The sequence below is a fragment of the Gouania willdenowi genome, chromosome 12 (genome assembly GCF_900634775.1).
Source record: "Gouania willdenowi chromosome 12, fGouWil2.1, whole genome shotgun sequence".
NCBI lineage: Eukaryota > Metazoa > Chordata > Actinopteri > Blenniiformes > Gobiesocidae > Gouania > Gouania willdenowi.
The window spans coordinates 5,948,129-5,974,943 of NC_041055.1; the positions used below are offsets into that span (position 1 = coordinate 5,948,129).

At 41.2% G+C, this 26,815-nt stretch overlaps 1 protein-coding gene and 1 long non-coding RNA gene across 2 annotated transcripts; one reads left to right on the forward strand and one right to left on the reverse strand.

Moving 5' to 3' along the window:
* Nucleotides 1-1,621: 1,621 nt before the first annotated feature.
* On the reverse strand, nucleotides 1,622-26,090 carry LOC114473129 (E3 ubiquitin/ISG15 ligase TRIM25-like). The gene is made up of 2 exons (XM_028462541.1): nucleotides 24,370-26,090; nucleotides 1,622-1,649 (listed from the first exon to the last, which is right to left on the reverse strand). The coding sequence occupies exon 1, from the start codon at nucleotides 26,048-26,050 to the stop codon at nucleotides 24,389-24,391; it is 1,662 nt and encodes a 553-aa protein (XP_028318342.1). The 5' UTR covers nucleotides 26,051-26,090; the 3' UTR covers nucleotides 1,622-1,649; nucleotides 24,370-24,388.
* Nucleotides 16,585-18,029, forward strand: LOC114473130 (uncharacterized). Its single transcript, XR_003675219.1, has 3 exons — nucleotides 16,585-16,681; nucleotides 16,785-16,894; nucleotides 17,900-18,029. It is a non-coding gene; the product is annotated as an uncharacterized LOC114473130 (long non-coding RNA).
* Nucleotides 26,091-26,815: the final 725 nt, after the last annotated feature.

Below are 26,815 nucleotides of genomic sequence, written 5' to 3' on the forward strand. Positions count from 1 at the left end.
GATTTAGTCATAAATATCTGTCGTGTAGAAGGTATTTTATACGGTTGTAGAAAAATCTGTGTTAATACAAATATCATGGTATGTGTGTCCAGGGCCTCAGTTATAGTTAAGTTCTAGTTATAAAGTTATAGGCGTAAGCGACATAGGCAATACAACAAAACATATTCACAAAAAGAAATGTACTCACCAGAAGGACGACCACCTGATTTCTGATTTTGGTGTCTTTGTCTGGTGTAGAACAGCTGATGTTTGTCTGTGAAACGTTTGTAACATGACGGATGAGGGAAGATTTCCAGCTCCGTGTACTCACTGTCCAACATGTGTGTGATTGGCAACACGGCATTGCACTCTTTCCCTTTCAGTGATATCCACTGTTTTACATTTTTTCTAAATGTGTCCCATCTTGCTTTAGTTAACACACAGGTGTTCTTGCAGCAGTGATCTAAAATATTCATGCAGCAAGCAGTATTTTCATAATCTGGTGATGATTGCCGTCACATACGACGGGAGGACGCCATCACTGTTTATTAGGGATGTAACGATTCACTCAACTTCCGATACGATTCGATTCACGATACTGGGTTCACGATACGATTCTCTCACGATTTATTTTACAAAATGGGACTGTAGACAAATTTTTTTGGGGGGAAAAAAACTAGAAAATACTGTATTATTTTACTTTTATTTTTCATTGTCAAAAGAATTCCTTGATAAACTATTCAAAACAATGCAATTTAACTAAAAAATAAATCTTGAATGAAATAAATAAAGGAATAATACAAATGAAAATGAGGCCTATTAATTTAAATTCTGGTTCTATAATAAACAAAGCAAAACTGCATAATAGTTATTTTTCTTTTAAAAGTGCAACTGAAAATGTATTTTGTGCCTTAACAATTGAACTTAAAAAAAAAAAAAAAAAACGTGATTGCACTAATTTACGTCATATTTGTTTGGACCAGCAGAGGGCACTGGTAACCCAGTGGTCGGTTGACATGCAGATATCTTGCAGTGAAGAAGAGAAGCTATGCTAGCAGACAGAGCTAATAGAAAAACGTGACTTTTACAGACATTCAAGTATTATTACAGATATTCTTTCGGTGCTAAAGGGGTAATGAATCATTTATTAACATATTTAAGAGTAGAAGGCGGCCAGAAAGAAAGTACTAGCAGACTCCGCCCGCCACCTACACTTGTGGTTAAAAAAAGTACTGCGATTCAATTTTCAGAAAATCGATATCAATCGTGATAACTATGAATCGATTTTGAACTGCCTTATGATTAATCGTTACATCCCTACTGTTTATACTGGGTTTTGACCTAGTTCTGACCAATCAGTAGTGTTGTGGTGGTCAAGACCGGTCTTGGTCCCAAGACCAAATTTTAAAGGTCTTGGTCTTGTCTCGGTCTCTGAAGCATTTTGACTCGGTCTTGTCTTGGACTCGGGCTGCCCGGACTCGGCATTTTCCGTCAAGACCGTTCGAGACCAGCACTAATTCCTGCTATTTTTAACCTTTTTTATAATGTGATAATAACACGGAGAAGAACGGGATAAAACAATCCTTTAGTCATTATTTAATCCACCCTGTATAATGACCGCAACCTTCCTTAATGTGACTGTGTGTGTGTGTGTGTGTGTGTGTGTGTGGCTGCGGTGTCAGTTTGGACCGCGGAGCAGAAGGGAGATATGAACTAATCACCGGTAAAAATCCCAGTAAAACTCAAGAAAACAATCACCAGTAATAAATATTATCTCCCTGGTAAAGACAGTAGCTCTAATAACTGGTAAAATGATAAACTGATGATATTACAGTCTGTGAAGGATGGATAGGTGACGCACTTACTCTGCTTCTGGGTCCTAGTGCCAGCCGCGCGAGGAAGCCTGTTCCTTTTACCGTGTTTACTGAGGTCCGTGTGTGTTTAATAAGTCTGTGTGTGTTTAATAAGTCCTTGTGTGTCCGTGTGAAAGTCTGCATGTTTATGCATCTGTCCATCCACTCTTTTCATTATATCCATGTCTTTTAAGGCTTTATTACATAATATCGGCTGTAGTCCGGGCCGCCGCCATCTTGGATTATGTCGTCACCAGCGCGTCATCGCCGCGCATCACAGAATGAGTCAAATAACTGTAAAGAGGTCTTATATTAGTCTATTATCTTTTAAAGTGGTGTTTTTTTTTGTGTCTTTAGACTCCAATTACATTTATGTATATAATATGTTCCCCACAATATAAACAGGTTCACAATATAATTATTTTTATAGTTTCTGTTTCCACTGTATCCAGAATAATAATAATAATTCTCAACAAGAACAATTGATGAATTTGTCACATGACTGTTCCAGGGTTTGTTTGTTTTATTTAGTTTCACATCTACCTGTAGCTCTATGTTTTTACACTGATGACAACTTGTTTGTAGTTTTATTTCAGAAAGTTTCACTTTTACAGTTCCAGTTGGAAACCTTTGTTAATTGAATATCCTAGTTACATTACAGCAACCAAATTAAACTATATGAACTAAGTGAATTAATAAAATAACCTGTGTAAAGGCTTTTTCAAACTAAAAAATTATCTTGTGAACTCTGTGACCTGTTAAACCTGAACAACTGAAAGAATCAGAATCAAGAATCATTATTTCTTGGCAGAAATACTTTTAAAGACTTGCTGTACATTCAGCTGACATAAAAATCTTGTTTTCAAATATGTAGAATAATTGTGAATTTATCAGTAGCAGTAGTAGTTTTAATATTTTAGTTAATTTTTTGCAGGCACCTTTTTTGTCCGTCAAATGTATTTAAAATAAACTAAAATTAAAGAGAGAATGTTATTTAACTGTTGAACCTTGTCATAATTTTATTTATTTATATATTTTTTTAAATTGAAAAAAAAAATGTTTATGGTCTTGGTCTTGACTCGGTCTCGGCTCCCGAAAGTCTTGGTCTTGTCTTGGTCTCGGTGCATTCTGGTCTCGGGCAAGTCTTGGTCTCGGATAGTGTGGTCTTGAACACAACACTACCAATCAGTCCTGTGATTGGTTAGAACGAGGTCACATGAGCTTCAAAATTATGCCGCACACGTCAAATATTTCCACTTTTACATTCTAATTGCTCAAAAACTGCAGGATTTCTGCGTGTGGAAACTTTTTAAAGGTATAGTGTTTTTTTATTGTTTCAGAACATGTAAAAACATTTTATTTCTGATTTCTTGGAACAAAACTTCAGGTAGAAAAGCTAGCCTATGGCCTACTGAGGTGGTGTAATTATGTTTCTACATAGTTGATGCTTTAGATTCAAGGATTTATTAGGTATACTACCAAACTAATACAATACATTCACACATGACTGTTCACTGCGACCGACAGACCGATGCGTGCGTGTTTGTGTCTGTGTCGTGGTGGGATTGTATCGATTGAAGTATCGGTGAACAGACTTCACTTTAGATGCTTTAGTGTCAAAGCGTTTTTCACTGAGTCACATTTATCTGTTACACATTCACAGCCTGTTTGATGATCAGATGGAGGACAGAGACACAAATATTAAGCCTGATCGATCCAAACATCATATTTTGTGATTATATGAAGGGAGATACGGAGTTCGACACTCACATATGTCTGCCAGCAGGTGGAGCTATAACCAAGGTCAACAAGTTTTGGCCTATAACTCCCACACCGTATGTCACACATTCAAAAATCTCATATCCACAGATTCCCTGATTAGCACTGAATCAGCCGAGCTTGGCCACGCCCATTTCAGCCTTGAGATTTGCTGGCGCAAAATCACGAAACTGCAAAACCTACTTTTTCTAACCCCTCATTGGGGTTTTGTCCAATCAGCGTGAAACTTGGCACGTAGTGTCATTAGTTGGACCTGATCTGAAGTTGAGGAAATAATTTTGTTCGGTCAAAATATGCGCATTTTATTAACGAATAAAGTTTTCTAGCGAGCTATAAAGGCAAGGCAAATTTATTTGTATAGCGCATTTCATACTCAAGGCAACTCAATGTGCTTTACATGATAAAACATTCAATTGTTTAAAATCAATAAGAACATTTAAAATCATCAGTAAAATCAGTTAAAATTATCAGTAAAATCATCAGTAAAATCATCAGTAAAATCAATTAAAATCATCAGTAAAATCATCATGACATCAACAACATGACTAAAAATCTCTCTCTCAATCATATGCAGTAGAGAAAAAAAGTGCCTTTAACTTTGATTTAAAAATGTTCACATGTGATGCTGACTTCAGCTCTGCTGGCAGTTTGTTCCACTTCTTTGCAGCATAACAACTAAAAGCAGCATCACCATGTTTACTGTGAGCTCTGGGCTCCACTATCTGACCTGTGTCCATAGATCTGAGAGACCTGCTGGGTTCATACCTGACTAACATGTCTGTAGTGGCACTCGGCTCGTTCCTCTCATGTACCACCGTGTAAACTGAATCTTTAACACCACGTTTCTGACGCGAGCGACCAGACATGACAAGCTTCTTCTTGTTTTAAACCTTTTAGTTGACAAAATAAGAAAAAGATTACAAAATCTGAAGCACGGTCAAAAGACCGTGTTGCTTCCATCACTTATTCGGCTCAAAAAACACATGATTGACGTAAGTTACATCCAATCACCGTTAAAAGTTAGGAGTGACGTCATAACACAGTCAGCAAATATGAAACGTTTTAAACACACAAGCACATCCCTAAATTATGCATTTTAAACTAATATAAAACATATGAATTATGATAAACATAAACATGTCATTCCAAAAAATGTTAATATTTAAACACAAATATTACTATTTTTAAAATAGTATCCTTATGGCACTTACATTACCCGGCCCCCAATTGTTTAATACTGGAGAGTTAAACAATTGAAACTTAAACATTTGCATTTAAAACCTTACATAATGTCCATGAACTGTTCAACTTAAACATATGTAAAACAAACTTATTTCCTCATTTCACTTAGTCTTCTGCAGGCTTCTCTGCCGACGCTGCCTCCTCTAACAAACACAGTTTGGTAATGGGTCTTTCCAAGGTGCTGGTCCTGGTTCTGATCTTCACTCTGCGCACCAAGCCGCTGGAATCTGGTAGTGTTTCGATCACTCTCCCCATAAGCCAGGAATTGCGTGGAGAAGAACTGTCGACTAGCAGTACAACATCTCCGGCCACAAAGTTTCTTCTTGAACTCGACCACTTCTGACGTTCTTGGAGAAGAGAAAGGTACTCCTTGGTCCACCTTGTCCAGAATAAGTCTGTGAGATACTGGACTTGCTTCCATCGCCTTTTTGTGTAAGAGTCGTCCTTGCTGAAGCTCCCTGGAGGCATGTTGGGTTGTGAGTTCAGCAACAATAAATGATTCGGTGTGAGAGGTTCAACGTCATTTACGTCATCTGAGATGCTCGTGAGTGGCCTGCCATTGATAATGCTCTCTACTTCACACATGATGGTCTGAAGACAATCATCATTCACAGTTTGTTCTTTCACCAGCGAGCTGATTATTCTTCGGACCGTACGAATCTGCCTTTCCCAAATCCCACCATGATGGGAAGCTGCAGGGCTGTTGAATATCCACTTTATTCCTTTTGGTTGCAATAATCTTTCGATCTTGTCATTGTTCAGATGTTGAATAGCCTCTCTCATCATCCTGTCTGAGCCAACAAAGTTCGTGCCATTGTCAGAGCGCATGATGGTGGGTGGACCTCTTCTGCTTATAAAACGTCGAATTGCATTGATGCACGAGTCTGTGTCCAGGCTATCGGCAATTTCAATATGTACTGCTCTGAGAGTGAGGCAAGTAAACAGTACGCCATATCTTTTTACTGTAGTGCGCCCTCGCTTCACATCAAAGGGTCCAAAGTAATCGACACCAGTGTTCGTGAAAGGCGGTTTATCGGGCAAAAGGCGATCTTCGGGCAGGTTTGCCATCTTTTGCTCTCCAACTTTACCGTTGTTCCTGCGGCACACTGTACACTTGTTTATTAACTTCCGAATAGCAGAATTGGCTTGAGGGATCCAATATTTGCACCTTAGTTGTGCCAAGACATAACTTCGTCCACAGTGTCCTGTTCTTTGGTGTATGTCTGTCATGATCAATGTGGAAACTCTACTGTGCTTAGAGAGTATAACTGGGTGTTTTGCATTTACTGGCATGGCTGACTTATTGAGTCTTCCACCAACTCTCAAAGTGCCTTCTTGAAGAATCGGATCTAGTTTGCGGAGCTGACTGTTACAACTGACTTGGTTGCCCCTTTTTAAAGCTTTAATCTCCTCTTCAAAATGTTGTCTTTTACTGAAGTGAATTATTTCTGCTTCTGCTGCAATCAGATCATCCAAGGTGATTGAGTTTTGTTTTGTTTTTCGACATTTTTCAATGTGATGTTTTAACTTTGACCTTTGCTTTTGCGGTTCCTTTTCAGTTTCACTGATTGCCTTTGAGAACGTTTTTCTTTCATTCTTTAGGTGCTGCAAGGTCTTCTTTAGCTTTAACATCCAGGCAACTGACCTTTTTAGTTTATGCCAGTCCGAGTAATAGTTTATCAGTTTGCTCATAGGTTCCACATTTTCTTCAGCTTTGATTGTGTTGACCGTTACCGTGTTTTTGACCTCTGGGTCATCTTGAAGACCTTCTTTTCTTTGTACAGGTTGAGTTGGCCAGTCACGCTCTTTGTTTAACAAAAAGTCTGGTCCTTGAATCCATGTTCCTCCTTTTAACAGACTTTTAGCCCTGAGGCCTCTGCTAGCTTGATCTGCAGGATTTTCTAATGTTCCAACATATTTCCATTGGGAAGGCTTTGTTGCTTCTCGGATAAGTGTGACTCTGTTGGCAACGAATGTTTTGAACCGAGCACTTTCACTGTCAATGTACCTGAGCACGGTTGTGCTGTCTGTCCAAAAGATAGATGGTTGTAATGAAATTTGAAGTTCTTGACGTAACATCTTGTCTACTTCCACCGCGGTAACTGCTGCTGTCAACTCGAGCCGTGGAATTGTGACTTGTTTGAGTGGTGCAACTCTTGCTTTTCCCATCAAAAAGCAGCAATGTTTCTTTCCTTGCTTGTTTTCTTGTAGTAGATAAGAGACTGTTCCATATGCATACTCTGAGGCATACTCTGAGGCATCGGAAAAATGGTGCAGTCTCGCTGTTGTACCGCTTCCGAAGTCAGAAGGTTTGATACATCTTTTTACATGGAAATTAGAGAGGTGGGTTACGTCGTCTTTCCATCTTAACCAATTTTCTGTGTGTTTTTCTTTGATGTTTTCATCCCAGCCATGTTGCTCTTTACATAGCTGTTTCAGTATTAGTTTAGCAGGCAAGACGACTGGAGCCAGAAAGCCAAGCGGATCGTAGATGGAGTTCACAATAGATAGAAGGCCCCTTCTTGTCATTGGCTTGTCTTGCAGCTTCATGCTGTAGGTGAAGCTATCAGTTTCTGTGTCCCACTGTACTCCAAGAGCCCTTTCAACTGGTAAAGCATCATGGCTTAGATCCAAGTCTTTGGTTTCACTGGCTCTATGCTCTTCCGGGAGGGACATCAGCACCTTCCTGTTATGGCTTGTCCACTTGGTTAAAGTGAAACCACCCTGAGCACACAAAGTGCGTAGATCTTTTGCCAATATCACTGCATCATCTTCTGTAGCTACACTTTTCAAACAGTCATCTACATAAAAGTTGTGCAGGACGGTTTGTACAGCTTCTGAGGATGCGATAGCCTCATGGTCTCTTGCTGTCCTTTTCAGGGCGTAGGAAGCGACGCTTGGTGAGGAGGTGGCTCCAAAGAGGTGCACCGTCATCCGAAATTCCTCAATAGGCTCATTCAATTTGCCGTTGGGCCACCAGAGAAAACGAAGGAAATCAGCATCCTCCTCTGGTATCTTCACTTGGTAGAACATCGACTCGATGTCTGCCATCATAGCGATTGGCTCCTGACGAAATCTCAAGAGGACACCGACCAGTGTGTTGGTTAGATCCGGCCCCTGTAGTAATTCGCCATTCAAAGATTGTCCTTTAAATGAAGCCGTGCAGTCAAACACCACTCTTAATTTTCGTTTCTTAGGGTGATACACCCCATGATGTGGAATGTAGAACACTCTATTGTCTTCACGGTTCAATTGATGAGCTGGGACTTGTACAGCATAACCTTTGCTGAGGATAGTGTCCATAAAGCATTTATAATCTTCGAAAAACACAGGATCCTTCTTGAATTTTCTGAACAAGCTGTCAATACGCTGTTCTGCCACACAGCGATTGTTAGGCATTTGAAGCCTCTTGTTTCTGAATGGTAAACCAATCGTATAATGTCCATTCTCGAGAGTTGTTGTTTCATGCACAGATTGCATAAATTGTTTGTCTTCTCGGGACAACTCTTCTTTGTCGTCGTAGCTATGTTCGATGAACTCTGTGTTATATTGTTGGATCAACAGCTTCTCAATTTCCATTACAGAGATCCTATTCACTGAACATTGAGGTGCTCTGCTCTTTGTGTCATCAAGTTCCTTTCTCATGGGACCATTAACAGTCCACCCAATAGCCGTCTTCACTGCGTACGGTCCACCATCACTGCTGTTAATTATGTGCCACGGTTCCATGGCTTTCGGGCAGTTTGATCCAATGAGTAAGCCTACACCCGCATCCAGTTCAGGCAGACTTACTTCTTTAAGATAAGACCACTTCTCAATTTCTGATTGTTTAGGTATGTTGGAGGTGTGAACAGGTATACTGCTGTGTGTGTACACTTTGGGTAGGTCGACATACCTGTTTTCTTCCAGTCCACACACTTCCAGGTCTGATAACACATAACTGTTCATAAGTTTTTGTTCTCCAGGTGAGTTTTGACCCATGGTGCTGAGCAGTATTTGTGTGGGCTTTCCTTTAACGTTCATCTTCCTTTGAAGTTCACCTGTGCAGAACGTTGCTGTGCTTCCTGGATCTATAAAAGCATATGTTTCTACATATTTGTTGCTTTTCTTTGATTTAATTTTTACCGGCACTATTGGCAGCACACATTCAGATTCCCCGGCCCCCGTGAGGGTACAGGACTCTTTTTGGATAGAAACCTGAGCACACGATACTTCAGTTCCACGAACACCGTTGCTTTTCTCAGCTGAGTTTCTATTTACTCCGCCATTCCTTTCAGGTGAAACAGTGCCTTCTGATTTTGCAATGTGTAGAATATCTGGATGTTTTAATGCACAGTCCTTACACTCTAGTTTTCTTTTGCAGAACTTACTGAGATGACCCGGAATTAAGCATCCAAAACACAGGCCCTTTGACTTCAAAAACTCCAAGCGATCTTTGTGTGGTTGACCTTTTATTTTGTTGCACGAAGCCAAAGTGTGAAATTGCTGGCAGTACAGACATGGTTTATCAAATGCACTTTCTACTTTGTTTGAGTCTGCTGTCTTTACACGTGTACTTGGAAACTGTTTACTTTCAGCTGAGACATTAGTTGCAAAACTGCTTCCGCGGACCTCTCTTTTAGCATAATGTTTTTCTTTTTGCTCAGATTTTCCAGCTGGAGATGTTCGACTGTCCGGTATATCACCAAAGAGGGGATCTAATGCTATTTTTGCTTGGCGGTCTATATATTTAACCAAATCGGCAAACTTTGCTCTTTCATTTTTTTGTTCTTTAATATTGTAAGCTTCTTTCTATTGTAACGTTCTTTCATTTTGTAGGGAAGTTTGGACACCACTGTCCGTAAATTGGTAGGATTGTCCATCTCCTCCAAATATTCTATGTCCTCCATAGTGTTGTGACATCCAACCAAAAACATTGCGTAGTTGCTCAATGCCTTTCCATCATCTGCCTTAATTTGTGGCCACTTTAATGCTCTATCAATGTAAGCGCTGGCGATGTGTAATTCGTCCCCATAATGTCTGTGAATTAATCTTTTAGCTTCACGGTATCCTTTATCAGATGACATGTGAACACAGCTTCGAACTAGCTCTTGAGGTTCACTGGCTGTAAATTGCTCCAAAAAATAGAGTTTATCTTGATCATTGTCTGTCTTTTGTTCTATTGAATGTTGAAATGCTCTGATGAATGACTTATATTGTAGCGCGTCACCTTTGAAAACAGGAATATCCTTCATTGGCAGCTGAGACTGCTTCTGTTGTTTTACCAGTAGCTCAGTAATTGCATTTTGATTTTCCATAACCTTTAGTATGTCATCATCTCTTTTTATTTGCGCATTATTCATTGTGTCCTGAGGAGCCACAGTTTGAAACACTCCTGATGGTGCATGAAGGCTTGCTCTGTCTGCTGGAGAGCGCGCAGCCGTATTTGTGTCTTTTGTGTTCATGCTTTGTGATTTTTGTTTTATTACATGGCTACTCAAACCATCTTCTGTACTCTCGTACTCTTTAAACACTTTTAATTTTGCGCTGCTTTCTGCCAAAGCGGTTTCCATCTCGAATTCTTCCTTTGCGAACTTAAGTTTAGCCATTTCAATCTCAAGCTGTTGTCTTTTCTTTTGTGCAGCAACACGTTCAAGTAGTGCTGCATGCTCTGCTTCTTGTTTAATACGTGTTGATGACAGTCGTGATGATGTTGTTATTTGACTGACTTGTGAACCACATGTTTGTGCGTGTTCAGCATCCCTGAATCCAGCTTGTGAGACACTGTCACTTGGTTTTACAAAATCTTGCATTGTTTCCATGTCACAACCGTTTTTCAGCACTGATTCATATACATCTGCAATCCATGCTTTAACTGTTTTCATAAAGTCTCTAATGGCTGCCATTTTTGGTTCGAACCATTTCTCCTGATCATCCGTTTTTTCATCTTCAGAAAGAAAACTGACAACATCATTATTGAGGCAACAAAACTCATTGAGAAAAATTGCAAACTCTTTTTCCATAGCATCATTTACAATTTCAACGTTTTGAGCATCTGCCATCAACATTTCCTCTTCTTTTAATTTACTTGACAAAGCTGCAAACTTTTTTCTTCTCTGTGCTAAGCACCTGTTCAAATTCTCCTCCAACCCTTTTTCTGTCAGCCTGCGGTGTCTTCCCTGCTCCATTGCATCATTCACACTGCCAAACCCTTTTTCATTATCCATTTTAATATTGCAGAGAAGGAGCTAGTTGTATGCAAAAGTTTAAAGCACCTTGTTTCAAAGTCACTTTTCTTCATAAAACGAGTGCAAAACAACTTCTTAAATGCTTCCAAACTCCACAATTATTAACTCAGGGCTTGCAATAAGAACTTTCACGGAGGTATTTTCAGCTCCGTTTTCATGCAGGGATGACGTCAGGTCTCACATCAGACGAGTTTTAAAGGAGGATTTCACCGTACCTTGTCTTGGTAACACGTCACAGTAGCATCCGTTCATGCACCTGTGTCTCTGCAGCGCGCAGCCAGTCACGTAATCCACACCGTGCCGTGCAGCGCGGTAGCTCGTTAGCTAGTCTTTTGACTTATGTAGTGGCACTCGGCTCGTTCCTCTCATGTACCACCGTGTAAACCGAATCTTTAACACCACGTTTCTGACGCGAGCGACCAGACATGACAAGCTTCTTCTTGTTTTAAACCTTTTAGTTGACAAAATAAGAAAAGGATTACAAAATCTGAAGCACGGTCAAAAGACTGTGTTGCTTCCATCACTTATTCGGCTCAAAAAACACATGATTGACGTAAGTTACATCCAATCACCGTTAAAAGTTAGGAGTGACGTCATAACACAGTCAGCAAATATGAAACGTTTTAAACACACAAGCACATCCCTAAATTATGCATTTTAAACTAATATAAAACATATGAATTATGATAAACATAAACATGTCATTCCAAAAAATGTTAATATTTAAACACAAATATTACTATTTTTAAAATAGTATCCTTATGGCACTTACAATGTCACTGATGTATTCTGGACCAAACCCATTCACAGATTTATACACCAGCAGCAGAACTTTAAAGTCTATTCTGAGGCTGACTGGGAGCCAGTGTAAAGACTTTAAAACTGGACTAATGTGTTCTGACCTCTTTGTTCTGGTTCAGACCTGAGCTGCAGCGTTCTGAACCAGCTGTAGATGTTTGATGCTCTTTTGGGGGATTCCTGTCAGAAGACCATTACAATAGTCCAGTCTGCTGGAGATAAAAGCATGGACCAGTTTCTCCTGATCTTTCTGATCCATTAAACCTTTCACTCTGGAGATGTTCTTTAGGTGGTAGAAGATGTTTTTGTGATAGATTTGATCTGATGCTGAATGTAAGATCTGAGTCTAAAAACTAAAAACACAAACTGGTGCATATCTCGGTCAAAATAAATGCTAATAACACCAAATCTGAGATCCTTGATTGACATGTGACTGTGGGGGTATGAACCACATTTGAATAATGTAGGCCACTAGGGGGCGCTGCAAATATGGGACATTTATATCTCTTAAATGTCAAGAACAATTTTTATCAAATTTGGTAGGTATGACCTTGGGTCACTCCTGAGGCCATATCTCAAAGTTAATCGTGATTGGTCAAAGTGGGCGTGGCTTATTACAACATAAACAACAAACATTTATCTCAGCTCAAGTATTATGTTGAGGGCTGTGAAATGTACAGGGTATATATAGAAGAGCACACAGACCACCCATACCAAAAAGTGCACCACTAGGTGGCGCTATAATGGGTACAAACATATTTTGGCCGGTAACTTTCACATTTTAAATCACACCTTCATAAACTTTATATCAACTTGTTCACTGCAAATCTCTCGTTGGCCTGTGTCCTGACGCTCGCCCCAAGCCAGTCATCTTTTGTGATGTAATTGTATGAGCTCCACAAAACCTGGGGGCCGAGTCGTGCTGGAAGGCTTGGCCCCCTTTCATAAGTGCTTGCAGTTCTAGTTATTATTATTATCCCCCACCACAAAGTGGAAAGGGGGATATAGGTTTGAGCTCCGTCCGTTTGTTTAGGATAGTAAGATGGTTTGATATTCTGATGTGATAATATTTTTTCATGTATACATTAAAATCATTAGATTTATTACATTTAGGAAAAGGTTGTGAGTTTTAATGCCAACCAATCTGGTGGGGGATGTTGATGATTATGTCTTCTTGTTATTATTATTATTATTATTATTATTATTATTATTATTATTTTATTTTTTTATCATCATTATTATTAGTAGTAGATGACGTTTTCCGTCTCTTCCTTAATCCGCTTCCCACTTCTTAACACACACACAGTCAAGCTTTCAGCAAACTGTGTGTGTCTATATTAATGTTTATTTTATTTCAAGTATCTTCACTGTTGAATCATCTCCATCAAACATTTTACTGTCGGCCTAAAAAGTTTAAAATTCTCTTCTTTCCTGTGTTACTGGTGGTGAAAACGCAGCCTTTTCTGATCCTGCTGAGAGGAATCCCAGTGTCGATCTCATATTAATATGATTTTAATATGTAAATGTGGGCGTGGACCATCGCAGAGAGGGGGGATTTTTACAAGCTTACGCCTATCTCTGGATTGAGACGTACACTTTTTTCCACACCATTTTTCACACAAGTCTTTGTACAAAAGGCCCAGATGAGACTTGCACCATCAGTGGCACCAAAACCTCTAAACCAGTGATTCTCTACTGGTAAAGCTTCATGACAAGTGACGCAACAACATGCACCGACCAGTCTGATAACCAAAGGTTTTAAAAGTGTTTAGTTTTATTTTTCTTTTTATCTTCCATCTTTTCACCTTTGTGACCTTTGACCCCCTTTACGTGCACAGGTGAGCTGGAGCTGGTGTTAGACTGACGGCTGCAGCAGGATGATAACTGAGGACTGGGACAGGGAGTCACTGACAACAAGCTGACACCCAGTGTTTATCATCTGCTGCTAGAAGACAACAGGTAAGGAGGCGGGGCTCAGGTAAGGAGGCGGGGCTCAGGTATGGGGTTTAAGCAGTGGCGATCCTAGGGTGTGCTTGTGCCCCAAGCATACCCTATAGGGGCCCCTCTGACAAGCGTTAAACATATAAGTACCAGCATTTTTTTTTATTATTGCTTGTTTGTGTGTTTGTTAGCAAAATAACTGAAAAAGTCATTTGGTTGAAGTTTTACATATGGACTTGGCCTTACAAAGGAGTTTATTCTCCCATCTGGGTTTAAGCGCTTTTTTTACGTGATTCTCTCCTGCACGTATTCTCCAGGCTCCTGACACGCCCACCACACGTAAGTAGACCAAAAGCGCGTAGTCTGTCAATGAAGGCGGTCTGACGCAAAGGAGGCGGACTGGGGCATGATGTCATTTGTTATGGGCTGTCTAGAAATCACGGAACATGGAGTTTTCTCACTGCTTGTATATGTCATTGAAATCCATGAAAATGATAAAACACACTTTTAATTTGAAACGCCTTTTTGCATGGGTGGAGACTGGAAGTGGGGTTAGGGGACTTACCAGAAGGCCAATATACGGTAAGGAAACCATACAACTCTGACCCAGATAACAAAATAATAATAATTTTGCCATTAAAAGTCTTAAAAACTGGCATTTTTTGTAAAACTTACCTTATTCAACTGCTGATTAAGGAAAAACAAAACACGCTAGAATCAAAATAATTTTTTCTGATGAAAGTAGAGAGCCTAATCTTTCAGAATAATTTTAGATTGTCATAGTACAAAATATTCTGTGGGTCTTTAAAAATCAGTCAAAATGCTCTAAAATGGCTGACAGTGAATGAGTTAAAAGATAGATGAGGGGGCGGGACTTAGTTAGAGTTTAAATGACAAGTGAGGGGGCGGGGCTTGGTGAACGACATTTAAATCAGCAATTCTCAACTGGTGGGTAGGAACCCAAACATGGGTTGTGGACAGCTGGTCAAAAATAAATAATTAATGTCTCTCATATTGGACTTCCTTTTTATTTTGAAAGGAACTTTTCTTTTTACAAACATGCTGTGAAATGTATGTTGCACAGGAAAATATATAGATTCATGTTTTAAAAAGATTATATACTGTATAAAATGTTTAGAAACTCTATTGTGCATATTAATTTAGAACTTACATTTTAAGTTGTTTAAAAAAAAACTCTGTTATCATTGGGTGGTTTGTTCAATAAAAAAAAAAAAAGGTTTTAATTTTATTCAGAATAGTGGGAAAAAAAATATTTTTTTCTTCTTTTCTGAGATACTGTATGTGTGTTTTCAACATCTATTTTTGAAAATCTAAAGTTGGTTTGTTAAACTCTACAAAAAAAGTGTGTTGCAGATTTAAATAATACTTAAGAAATGTTTAATAGGAAGTGGGCGGAGCTCCTGTCCAACACTTGTCGCTCACACACACACACACACACACACACACACACACACACACACACACACACACACACACACACACACACACACACACACACACACGCACACACACCGGAAAAATTGAAATAACTGGTTGGATTTTCAGTATAAAAAACAAATAAGCGGTGTTTTTCTGTTTTAAAATTAAATCTGGTTCTGTTTGTTTTATATTTGGATATTTAAGGGAAACTAGGACGACAGCTTCATGTTTTAATCTCATCACACAAAACAACCGACAGACGGACTTTTACTCTGCTACGTTTGATAAAAATGATCTTGTATCATGTTGTCCACCTCACAGTGATGACAGAGGTGTCATTTGTGTGTCTATGACGTTTTGTTAAAGAGTTATTAATGCTGGTGTTACAATCCAAATAGTATTCAGATAATCTGGTGACTTTTACTCCCGGTCCGGACATAAAAAGAAGCAACGCATAAGTTCACATTACTGGTGAATTGAAACGCTATTAATACATAAATGAATAAAAACCAAAGAATGAATGTTACGTAAAACATGCACATATGTGGTGTAATAAATCTACTGGTGCGTCTCATTTCTTATGATCAACTTCCGTGTGTGTTGACGGCTGTTGTTAGCGATATTTATAACGTGCAAAATATATAATTTTTTTTACTATCCTAAAAAATAAGCTTTTTTCTTTTTGTGTGTCAAATAGTAGAAGTTCTAACACCTATTGTTCCTCACACCAGCCTCACAGTTAATAACCATCCACTACAGTGGATACTATTTGGACCGTAACAAAAAAAAAACAAAACATAAACGTGAGCAGCATTTTACAAGTTAAAACATCCACAGAATAAATAAAAACATGAGCACGACCAGAAAACTGCTGAAATAATCCTAAACAGTCCTATCGTGTGAGGAGACCTGGTCCAGGACCTGAAGAGGGAAACCAGGTGCAGCGGACTTCAGTTCTCACTCTAATTTCTCCATAAATATCACACAAACAGAACAAGTTAATAAAAATAATAATAATGATAAATAAATAATAATAATAATTAAAAAAAAACTGTTTATCTGGTTTTTGTTTTTTCTGTATTTCTGTTTTGGTTTTAAATCAGAAAAACAAAATAACCACACTGTTTATTTGTTATTGTTATTTGGTTTTAAAACAGAATAACTAAAAAACGAAGGGTACACGGATTCCTTAATGTTATATATATATATATATATATTTTTTTTTTTTTCTTTTTTTTTTTCTTAATGATATATAAACACAGGAGGACAGTTGGGGGAGCACTGCCCCCCAATGCCCCCCTCCCCATGACGTCAACACTGCCCCTAGCAACAGCTACTGAAGCTCAGTCACTTCCTGCCGCTCGCTCGTCACTTCCGTGTGACGTTCACCTGCTTAACATGAGGACGCTGGACGACGTGCAGGTGAGAAACTAACGTCAGCCCACGATTCTGAAAGTGTGAACGAGAAATGACAGAAAGTCATCAAATATAAGCAGTGTTACTTTACCAAAACCTACAGCAACAGGAATCAGGAAGTCCTTACCAGCAGGTGGCGCTCTTTCTACACCGGAAGGGCTTTGACTGTAACTCCGCCCCTCATCCTCCGCCAACATGCAAATGGAGCCACAAGATGAGGTGCACACACTTATTATCAGGAACTCTTTAAAGAAGCTACAGTAAAGCAGAGGTGGACAACTACTATCAGAGCAGGAGCCACAAAAATGTGTTTGTTTAGATGAAAGGGCCACATTATCAACATTCATGTCAGCATTTAGAATAATGACCAATCTAAACATTAACACAGGAAACAACAGTTTTTAAATCAATTTTGTGTGTTTTTTTTGTCATTCTGTCTGTTTGATGTTGTCTTGCTCATAATGATTGCATTTAGTGCATTTCTGTTTTCCTTTTGTGTATTTTTCCTGTAAAATTCATGTTTTTTGGAGTCATATTGTGTATTTGTGTTGTCGTTTGCTTGTTTGTTAGTACTGTGGGTTTGCAGAGTCATGTTTTGTGTTTTTGTGTACTTTTGCTGTAATTTTGCATATTTTTTTGTCATTTTGTGTATTTTCGTTGTCATTTTGTGTTATTTGGAGTGATTTTGTTTATTACTGTTGTCCTTTTGTTAATTTTTGTGGTAGTTTTTTGTGTTCTTAAAGTATTTTCTGTGTTTTTCTTTTTTTCTACTGTATTTTCCTGCAACAATGCAAATATTTACATTTTTTTTTTTATTTCTTGCTTTCGTGTTCTTTTTTTTTGTCGTTTTGTACGTTTACTTTAGAAGCCACATAAAATTAGACCGAGGGCTGCCATTTGCCCATGTCTGCTGTAAAGTGTGTGAAATTTTTGTGTTTAGGAAATTTCAAAAATAGGTTGTATGCACTTTGAGAAGAATATATGTAAGAATATTAATGAAACCCCCCCAAAAAAATACTTGGAAAAATAAATCTAAAAGAAAAACACAGGATTTTGCTGGTAGATATCTGCATTACAAGATAAAAGTGACATTTTAACAACAACAAATATGTTTATAAATCTGATCATTTTTTGGTTTTAAGAGTATTAAAACTTTTAGAATTATTTAGGATATTTTCCAAGCTTTCATTATTACTTTATTACATAATATTGTTATTATTGCAGGTAAATCTGGACAATCTTTTCTCTCCTCTTTGGTTTCGCTCCATCCGTCGCTTGAGTCTCACTCTGCTGTACGACGACGAGCCAAATTCTGGCCGGCAACAACAACCTCGTGACATCACTCGGCTCCGGCCAATGGAAATCAGTGCCTTCCGAGTGCAAATGGACTGAAAGTGTGATGAAACTAATCGTTGAAACTATAAACGCAGCTACGGAGAGGAAAATTATGCTGAAAAAAGTATAAAATAAGTCAATTAAAGGGTGAAAGGACATAATCTGTGATTTTAGCTGTTACACTCACAATGTGAGCGATGATGCTACAGAGAAAGAAAAAAAAGCTGAAAATGTTTTTGAAAAAAGACGCTGAAGAAATAATTTAATTCATATGAAGAAACACTGACGTGTGTCGCGGCACAAACGGACCAATCAGGGTGCGGCTCGGTGGGTGTGTTTCCGTGGCGACGGCTGTTAAAAAGTCGGACTGTGCGACTTCTTTTAAATGCTTTATCGTTGCTGTGAAAAACAGGAGACTTCAGGGAATTCTGGGAAATGTGTGATTATTTTTCTAATTTAGATTTGAAGAAAAAGCCATGACAACTTTATGAAAGTATTTAAAAGACAAAGAAATATTGTAACTCCTTTCGATACACGGCAACACAGGAAAGTTCTTTTTTGGAAAACGGGCGTTTATTGATGCCTCCTTCTTGCATATACACACCATCCACGCCGTGAGAACTTAGAAAAATACAGTATAATACAGTACGTCAGACATTGTTTTGCATCAATAAACACTTAGAAAGAAATCAAATTACAAAAATACAATACCTCGTTGGCTGCTTGTAACAAAAGGAGGTTCTAACAGGGATTTGCTTGAAGTTTCACACAACTCAATGAACTAATTAAAATCTTTAGAGGAGATGAAGACAACGTGCTCATACCTCCGCCTTTCATGCATGTTCTCCCCTCTTATCAGTCCGTGGGGGCGCAACATTACATCACTCGTTCCGCCGGAGCTCCGCAAAACAGAACCGAGCTCCGCGAAGACAGAACCAAGCTTGGTGTTTGAGACCATGCGTAATAAACAATCGGTAAACAACAAATAAACAAACAGAGAGCAGCTGATGCAGCGCGGAGACACGAGCTGCGTTCAGGAACGGCTCGGACCATGCAGCACCGTCTGGAGCTGCGTTCAGGAACGGCCCGGACAACGCGGCACCGTCGGAGGAGGAATTTACTCTCACACATTTTGTAATAATATTTTATAACTTTGCTCATCATGAACTTATTTATTGATATTTATTTATTCCACGTATTTAAAGCATTTATATGACATGTACCCTATTTAAAGTACTCTCCTTTTCAGTAGCAGTTACAAATATAGAAGTTTTTCACTCCATCTGAGTAGACTATGAATAGCGCTCGTTTGCGTCAATGAGACTTTATTTTGGTACTTCCGGTGAATTTGCATTTTAGCTTAATAGTTAGTTTCACCCGTAACATTTAGATTTTGATTTGACTTTTAATATTTGAATTTATCAGTTCGCATTTAGATTTTAGATTTAAAGTGTAGATTTCCATTTAACACTTAGCATTAAGATGTAACATTTAACATTTAGATTTAACATTGACATATTTTTACAAAGTGAATATCACATATTTCATGGACATTGCTGTAAATCTGGTCAAAGGTAAAATTCACATACTTTTTTAACAGTTGTTTTTTTGGAGAAATGTTACTAAAAGTTGTTTATTTTAGCATGTGTAACTTTACAATCAGCGCCCCATAGGCTGTGACGGTAACCTACGCTTTGATTTATATTACAATTATGATTTATTCTGATTCTACAACTATTACGATTCACTAGTAAAGATTATTGCCGTTTTAAGTTCCCTATTTTTGTAATCCAAAGCATAAATTAGATTATACACTTCTAGAAACAATAGGAGTCATAGTTACAAACAAATAACTTAAGACATTTACTTCAACTGCACTACATGTAGTTCAGTGTTCAGGACGTTCAGTTCACCAACTTCCAGAAACTCTATTTCTATTCGAGCAGCACCTGGAGCTCCATGTCAAGGTGAGAGCCTGGACCTCCATTTTTGATCACAGAATAAAGAGGGAACCTGGAGGAACCTTCCACGTGACTCCCACGCACTAAATACAATCTGTGGAGGCGTCTGCACACCCTCGCTTCAACAATAATCAAAAGCAGTGAAGTGAAGGAAGCGTGAGCGCAAAAGTGGAAGTGACAATTTTTCAAAGTAAAAATTCTGGAACATACGAAAGAATAAAACATTTTTATTTATTTTTTAATACTTCATGGAGGTTTTATTTGTTTCCTTTATAAAGGTTGGGGAACACAAAGCAGGGTTGGGGTCAATTGCATTTTTTCCAATTATCCATGTTCAATTACAACTCAATTATGATTACGATGACATTTTCCCAATTACAATTAAAATTATAATTATTATTTTTCCCCTGAAAGTCAATTACAATTCCATCCTCAATTACTAAAGTTCAAATACATTTAATGAGCCGTTTATGAATTTACATGAAACATATTTTAATAATAATGTTGTATGTGTCTCCTCCATGAACTGCCACCTTAACGTGGTGGAGGGGTTTGAGTACTCGAATGATCCTGGGAGCTATGTTGTCGGGGGCTTAATGTCCCTGGTAGGGTCTCCCAAGGCAAACAGGTCCCAGGTGACGGGTCCGACTAAGAGCGGTTCAATAGCCATATATGTACATTAAACAACAAAGGCAGTTCACGTCGCCTGGATTGGCGCTACCGGGGCCCCACCTTGGAGCCAGGCCCGGGGTTGGGGCTCGAGTGCGAGCGCCTGGTGGCCGGGCAGAGCCCGAAAGGACGATGTGGGCCCGCCCTCCCGTAGGCCCACCACCCGCAGGAGGGATCATATGTGGCCGGTGCAATGTGGATCGGGCAGTCGTCCAGGGCGGGGGCCTTGGCGATCTGATCCCCGGCTACAGAAGCTAGCGTTAGGGACGTGGAATGTCACCTCTCTGGCGGGGAAGGAGCCTGAGCTTGTGTGCGAGGTGGAGAAGTTCGGACTAGATATAGTCGGTCTCACCTCGACACATAACAAGGGCTCTGGAACCAGCCTTCTCGACAGGGGTTTGACTCTCTTCTACTCTGGAGTCGCCAATGTGAGAGGCACCGGGCCGGGGTGGCTATACTTCTTGCCCCCCGACTTAGTGCCTGTACGTTGGAGTTTACCCCGGTAGACCAGAGGGTAGCCTCCCTCCGCCTTCGGGTGGGGGTAGGGATCATGACTGTTGTTTGTGCCTATGGGCCAAACAGCAGCTCGGAGTATCCACCCTTCTTTGATTCCCTAGAGCGAGTACTGGAGAGTGCTCCTTCTGGGGATTCCCTCGTTCTGCTGGGGGACTTCAATGCTCACGTTGGCAGCGACAGTGAGACCTGGAGGGGCGTGATTGGGAGGAACGGCCCCCCTGATCAGAACCCGAGCGGTGTTTTGTTGTTGGACTTCTGTGCTCGTCACAGATTGTCCATAACAAACACCATGTTCAAGCATAAGGGTGTCCATATGTGCACTTGGCACCAGGACACCCTAGGCCGCAGTTCGATGATCGACTTCGTAGTCGTGTCATTGGACTTGCGGCCGCATGTCTTGGACACTCGGGTAAGAGAGGGGCGGAGCTGTCAACTGATCACCACCTGGTGGTGAGTTGGCTCCGATGGCGGGGGAGGATGCCGGTTAGACCTGGCAGACCCAAACGTATAGTGAGGGTCTGCTGGGAACGCCTGGCAGAGTCTCCCGTCAGAAGGAGCTTCAACTCCCACCTCCGGGAAAACTTCAACCATGTCTCGAAGGAGGCGGGGGACATTGAGTCCGAGTGGGCCATGTTCCGTGCCTTTGTTGCTGAGGCGGCTGATCGGTGCTGTGGCCGCAAGGTAGTCGGTGCCTGTCGTGGCGGCAATACCCGAACCCGTTGGTGGACACCGGGGGTGAGGGATGCCGTCAAGCTGAAGAAGGAGTAGACAGGTACCGACGGGCCAAGCGGAGTGCAGCCACGGCGGGCGCCGAGGCAAAAGCCCGGACATGGGAGGAGTTTGGTGAGGCCATGGAGAACGACTTCCGGACGGCTTCGAAGAGATTCTGGACCACTCTCCGGCGTCTCAGGAGGGGGAAGCAGTGCACCGTCAACACTATGTATGGTGCGGATGGTGTGCTGCTGACCTCGACTCGAGACGTAGTGGATCGGTGGGGGGAATACTTCGAAGACCTCCTCAATCCCACCGACACGCCTTCCAATCAGGAAGCAGGGCCCAGGGACCCGAGAGTGGGCTCTCCTATCTCTGGGGCTGAGGTTGCCGAGGTGGTTAAAAAGCTCCTCGGTGGCAGGGGTCCGGGGTGGATGAGATCCGCCCAGAGTTCCTCAAGGCCCTGGATGTTGTGGGGCTGTCATGGCTGACACAACTCTGCAACATCGCGTGGACATCGGGGGCAGTGCAGACCGGGGTGGTGGTCCCCCTTTTTAAGAAGGGGGACCGGAGGGTGTGTTCCAATTATAAAGGGATCACACTCCTCAGCCTCCCCGGTAAGGTCTATTCAGGGGTACTGGAGAGGAGGGTCCGCCGGATAGTTGAACCTCGGATTCAGGAGGAGCAATGTGGTTTTCGTCCTGGCCGTGGAACTGTGGACCAGCTCTACACCCTCAGCAGGGTCCTTGAGGGCTCATGGGAATTTGCCCAACCAGTCCACATGTGTTTTGTGGACCTGGAAAAGGCATTTGACCTTGTCCCTCGGGGATTCCTGTGGGGGGTCCTCCGGGAGTATGGGGTATCGAACCTCCTGATAGGAGCTGTTCGTTCCCTGTATGACCGCAGTCAGAGTCTGGTCCGCATTGCCGGCAGTAAGTCGAAATCGTTTCCGGTGAGGGTTGGACTCCGCCAGGGCTGCCCTTTGTCACCGATTCTGTTCATAACTTTTATGGACAGAATTTCTAGGCGCAGTCAGGGCGTTGAGGGGGTCCGGTTCGGGGGCCTCAGTATTGCATCACTGCTTTTTGCAGATGATGTGGTCCTGTTGGCTCCAACATACCGTGACCTTCAACTCTCACTGGATCGGTTCGCAGCCGAGTGTGAAGCGGCCGAAATGAGAATCAGCACCTCCAAATCCGAGTCCATGGTTCTCGACCGGAAAAAGGTGGAGTGCCTTCCCCGGGTTGGAGATGAGGTTCTGCCCCAGGTGGAGGAGTTCAAGTACCTCGGGGTCTTGTTCACGAGTGAGGGAAGGATGGAGCGAGAGATCGACAGGCGGATTGGTGCGGCGTCTGCAGTGATGCAGAGTCTGCACCAGTCCGTCATTGTGAAAAGGGAGCTGAGCCAAAAAGCAAAGCTCTCGATTTACAGGTCGGTCTACGTTCCAACCCTCACCTATGGTCATGAACTTTGGGTCATGACCGAAAGAACAAGATCACGGTTACAAGCGGCCGAAATGAGTTTCCTCCGTAGGGTGGCTGGGCTCTCCCTTAGAGATAGGGTGAGAAGCTCAGTCATTCGGGAGGGGCTCAAAGTAGAGTCGCTGCTCCTCCGCATCGAGAAGAGCCAGATGAGGTGGCTCGGGCACCTAATTAGGATGGTCCCTGAACGCCTCCCTCGTGAGGCGTTCAGGACACGTCCCTCCGGAAGGAGGCCCCGGGGAAGACCCAGGACATGCTGGAGAGACTATGTCTCTCGGCTGGCCTGGGAACGTCTCGGGGTCCCCCCGGAAGAGCTGGAGGAAGTGGCCGGGGAGAGGGAAGTCTGGGCCTCCCTACTGAGGATGCTGCCCCCGCGATCCGGAAACGGCTAAGCGGGAGAAGATGGATGGATGTTGTATGTGTGAGACATAGAACTGTAACATAGTTCCTCAGTTTTACTTTTGCATAATTAAATTGTAAATGACAGTTTTTGTAGAATTTTCAGACCAATTACAACAGCAACGGATGTTTTTCAATTACATTTACAATTACGGCATAATTGTAATATTGTATTTGGGTTAGCACTGCTATCTCTCTATTTATATATGTGTGTATGTGTAATAACCTATATACTGTATATTACAGTTTAAAATCCTATCATTCAAGGTGTAAAAGCACAACAATAACAATGACTTTATTCACTTTATTGGTTACAGATGATTTTATTCTCGGGGGGAAACGACAAAAAAATAAACCTGCAGAATGAAAAAATAAACGTACGTGTGTGAGAAACCTAAAAACCAATCAATCATGAACAGATTTACAAAATAAAATCGAAATACTGACTATTTTTTACATGAGAAACCTTAAACCTTATTTTTGTACAAATACATTTACAGAATAAAAGAAAAAAACATTGTGTGTGTGAGAGAGAGAAACCTAAAAACCATATTTTATGACAATAGAACTGATTTACAGAATCAAAGCACAAACTATACATGTGCCTGGCGCGCAGGCGCGCGTGTGTGTGTGTGTGTGTGTTAAAGTTTACAGAGTTCAGCAGTATCTCCAACATAGTAAAACCAGAGTCCGAGGTGTAGCGGCTCAGTGAAGGTGGTGTTCACTCTGTGGAGGAGAGTCATTGTGTCACAGACGCTGTAGAAGCTCAGAATACCTGCTGTGTGATCCACGTACACTCCTATCCTGGAGGAATGAGGATCTGGGACTGTAGTGATGATGTTGTTGTGATAAAATGTGTAATTGTTTGTAGTACAGTTTAAAGACCATGATTTGTTATTATAACCAAGTCCACATTCATGTCCAATCCCTGCTCTGCTGATACTCTTGTATGAAACAGCTACATAAACTCCTCTCCCTCTCCACTCCACCTCCCAGTAACAACGTCCAGTCACACTCTCTCTGCTCAGGACCTGACAATGATCAGTGAATCTGTCTGGATGAGGAGGATGATCCTGATTTTCTCTCATTACTGTTACTTTTCTGTTTCCTTCTGATAAACTGAGCAGAATGAAAGCTGTGTTTGGATCCAGAGTGATTTCCTGTGAATACTTTAAGAATCCAGCTCTGCTCGTCGGCTCTGGTTGTAAAACATCCACTCTCTCCACAGTGTGACAGACTTTGGTCCAGTCCTCCATCAGGACTTTGTGGAGATGTTCTCTGAGCTCCGACACAGCTGCTGTCACCTCCTCAAAGCAGTTCTCAGGACCTGTGATGATGGAGGAGTGTGTGGACACACTGAGCGCTGACAGGGAGCTGTAGCTGAGGACAAACTGGATGTGATCCTCAGTGTGGGAGAGCTGCTGCAGCTCAGCGTCTCTCTTCTTCAGCTCACTGATCTCCTGCTCCAGCTTTTCCTGAAGATCTCGGACTGCACTCACATCAGTCTGCTGCTTGTATCGGACCTCCTTCTTCAGCTCAGACCTTCTGTCCTCGAGGAGACGGATCAGCTCAGTGAACATCTGCTCGTTGTGCTCCACTGTCTGATCAGCAGAGACGTTGATGGTCTTCACCTGCTGTTTCAGCAGCTCCACATCTTTCTCTCTGTCCTGGATGTTCTTCTGGATGTCAGCTCGACTCTCCTGCAGCTCTCTCTGCTTCTCAGTTCTTTCTGCTGCAGCTGAAACCGTGTCGTGGCCTATATGTTCATCCATGGAGCAGAGAAAACAGATACACTGCTGATCAGTGCGGCAGAAGATCTTCATCACCTCATCATGACGAGAGCAGATCATCTCCTGCAGCTTCTCAGATGGATCCACCAGCTTGTGTCTCTTGAATGCAGCAGATTCATGATGAGGCTGAAGATGTTTCTTACAAAAAGAGGCCAGACACACCAAACAGGACTTGTAGGCCTTCAGTTTCCTTCCAGTGCAGGAATCACAGGCCACGTCTTCAGCTGTAGCGTAGCTTTCAACAGCAGGAGCATCGTGACGTCTGCTCTTATTTATCTTCTCCACTACTTCTGCCAACATGGTGTTTTTCACCAGGACAGGCCTCGGTGTAAACGCCTCTCTGCACTGAGGGCAACTGTAGCTGTTCTTCACAGCCTCTCCATCCCAGAAGCTGCTGATACACGTCCTGCAGTAGCTGTGTCCACAGGGAACGGTCACCGGCTCCTTCAGGAGGTTCAGACAGATGGAACAGGAGAAGGTCTCTCCGTACAGATCAGCTCCTTCCTGCTCCATTTCACAAGTCCCAGTGTAACTGCCTCTCCCTGAAAACCAGTCTGAGTGTCTGAGTGCAAAGCTACTTTACAGCATGAGTCATCACTTCCTGGTTACACCCACAGACAAAGTGCCTATTTGAGGGGGTGGAGCCAAGAGCTGAGCGAGAATATTGTTGTTTAATCCAGGAAATGAAGGTGTTTCACTGATACTCATTTTAAAGACACATCCAGCCTGGCTGGTTTTGCAGGTCCAGGGCTGAACTTATGTTCACAATAGTGTAATACTGCAATAAGTGAACAATAAAATTCAAATCAAGATATTCAAATTCATCTTTACTAAAAAAAGTGATCATAAACATTGGATTTTATGGTGTTTGAATCCATCTTTACTATAAAAGTGATGTTATAAATCAGTTTTAACAGATTTAAACCAATGTGTACTGTAAAAGTGAACCTATGTTTACATCAATCAGTTTTGTAGCTCTTTTTACTCTAAAGTGATGATAAAAATCAGATTTTAGGGGTTTGAACCATGTTCAATTAAAACCAAAAAGAAAACATCTGATTCGATAAGTTTGAACATATGTTTACAACAAAAGTGGTGATAAGAATTTAATTTGATGGTTCTGAACCTGTGTTTACTGTAAAAGTGAATTCAACAAAAAGATTTAAAAGGATGAACCCCAGTTTTGCTACAAAATTGATTCAAAATAGTGATTTAAAAGGATTTGAACCCATTTTTAATGTAAACGTGTTGATACACAACTGATTTGAGGGATTCAAA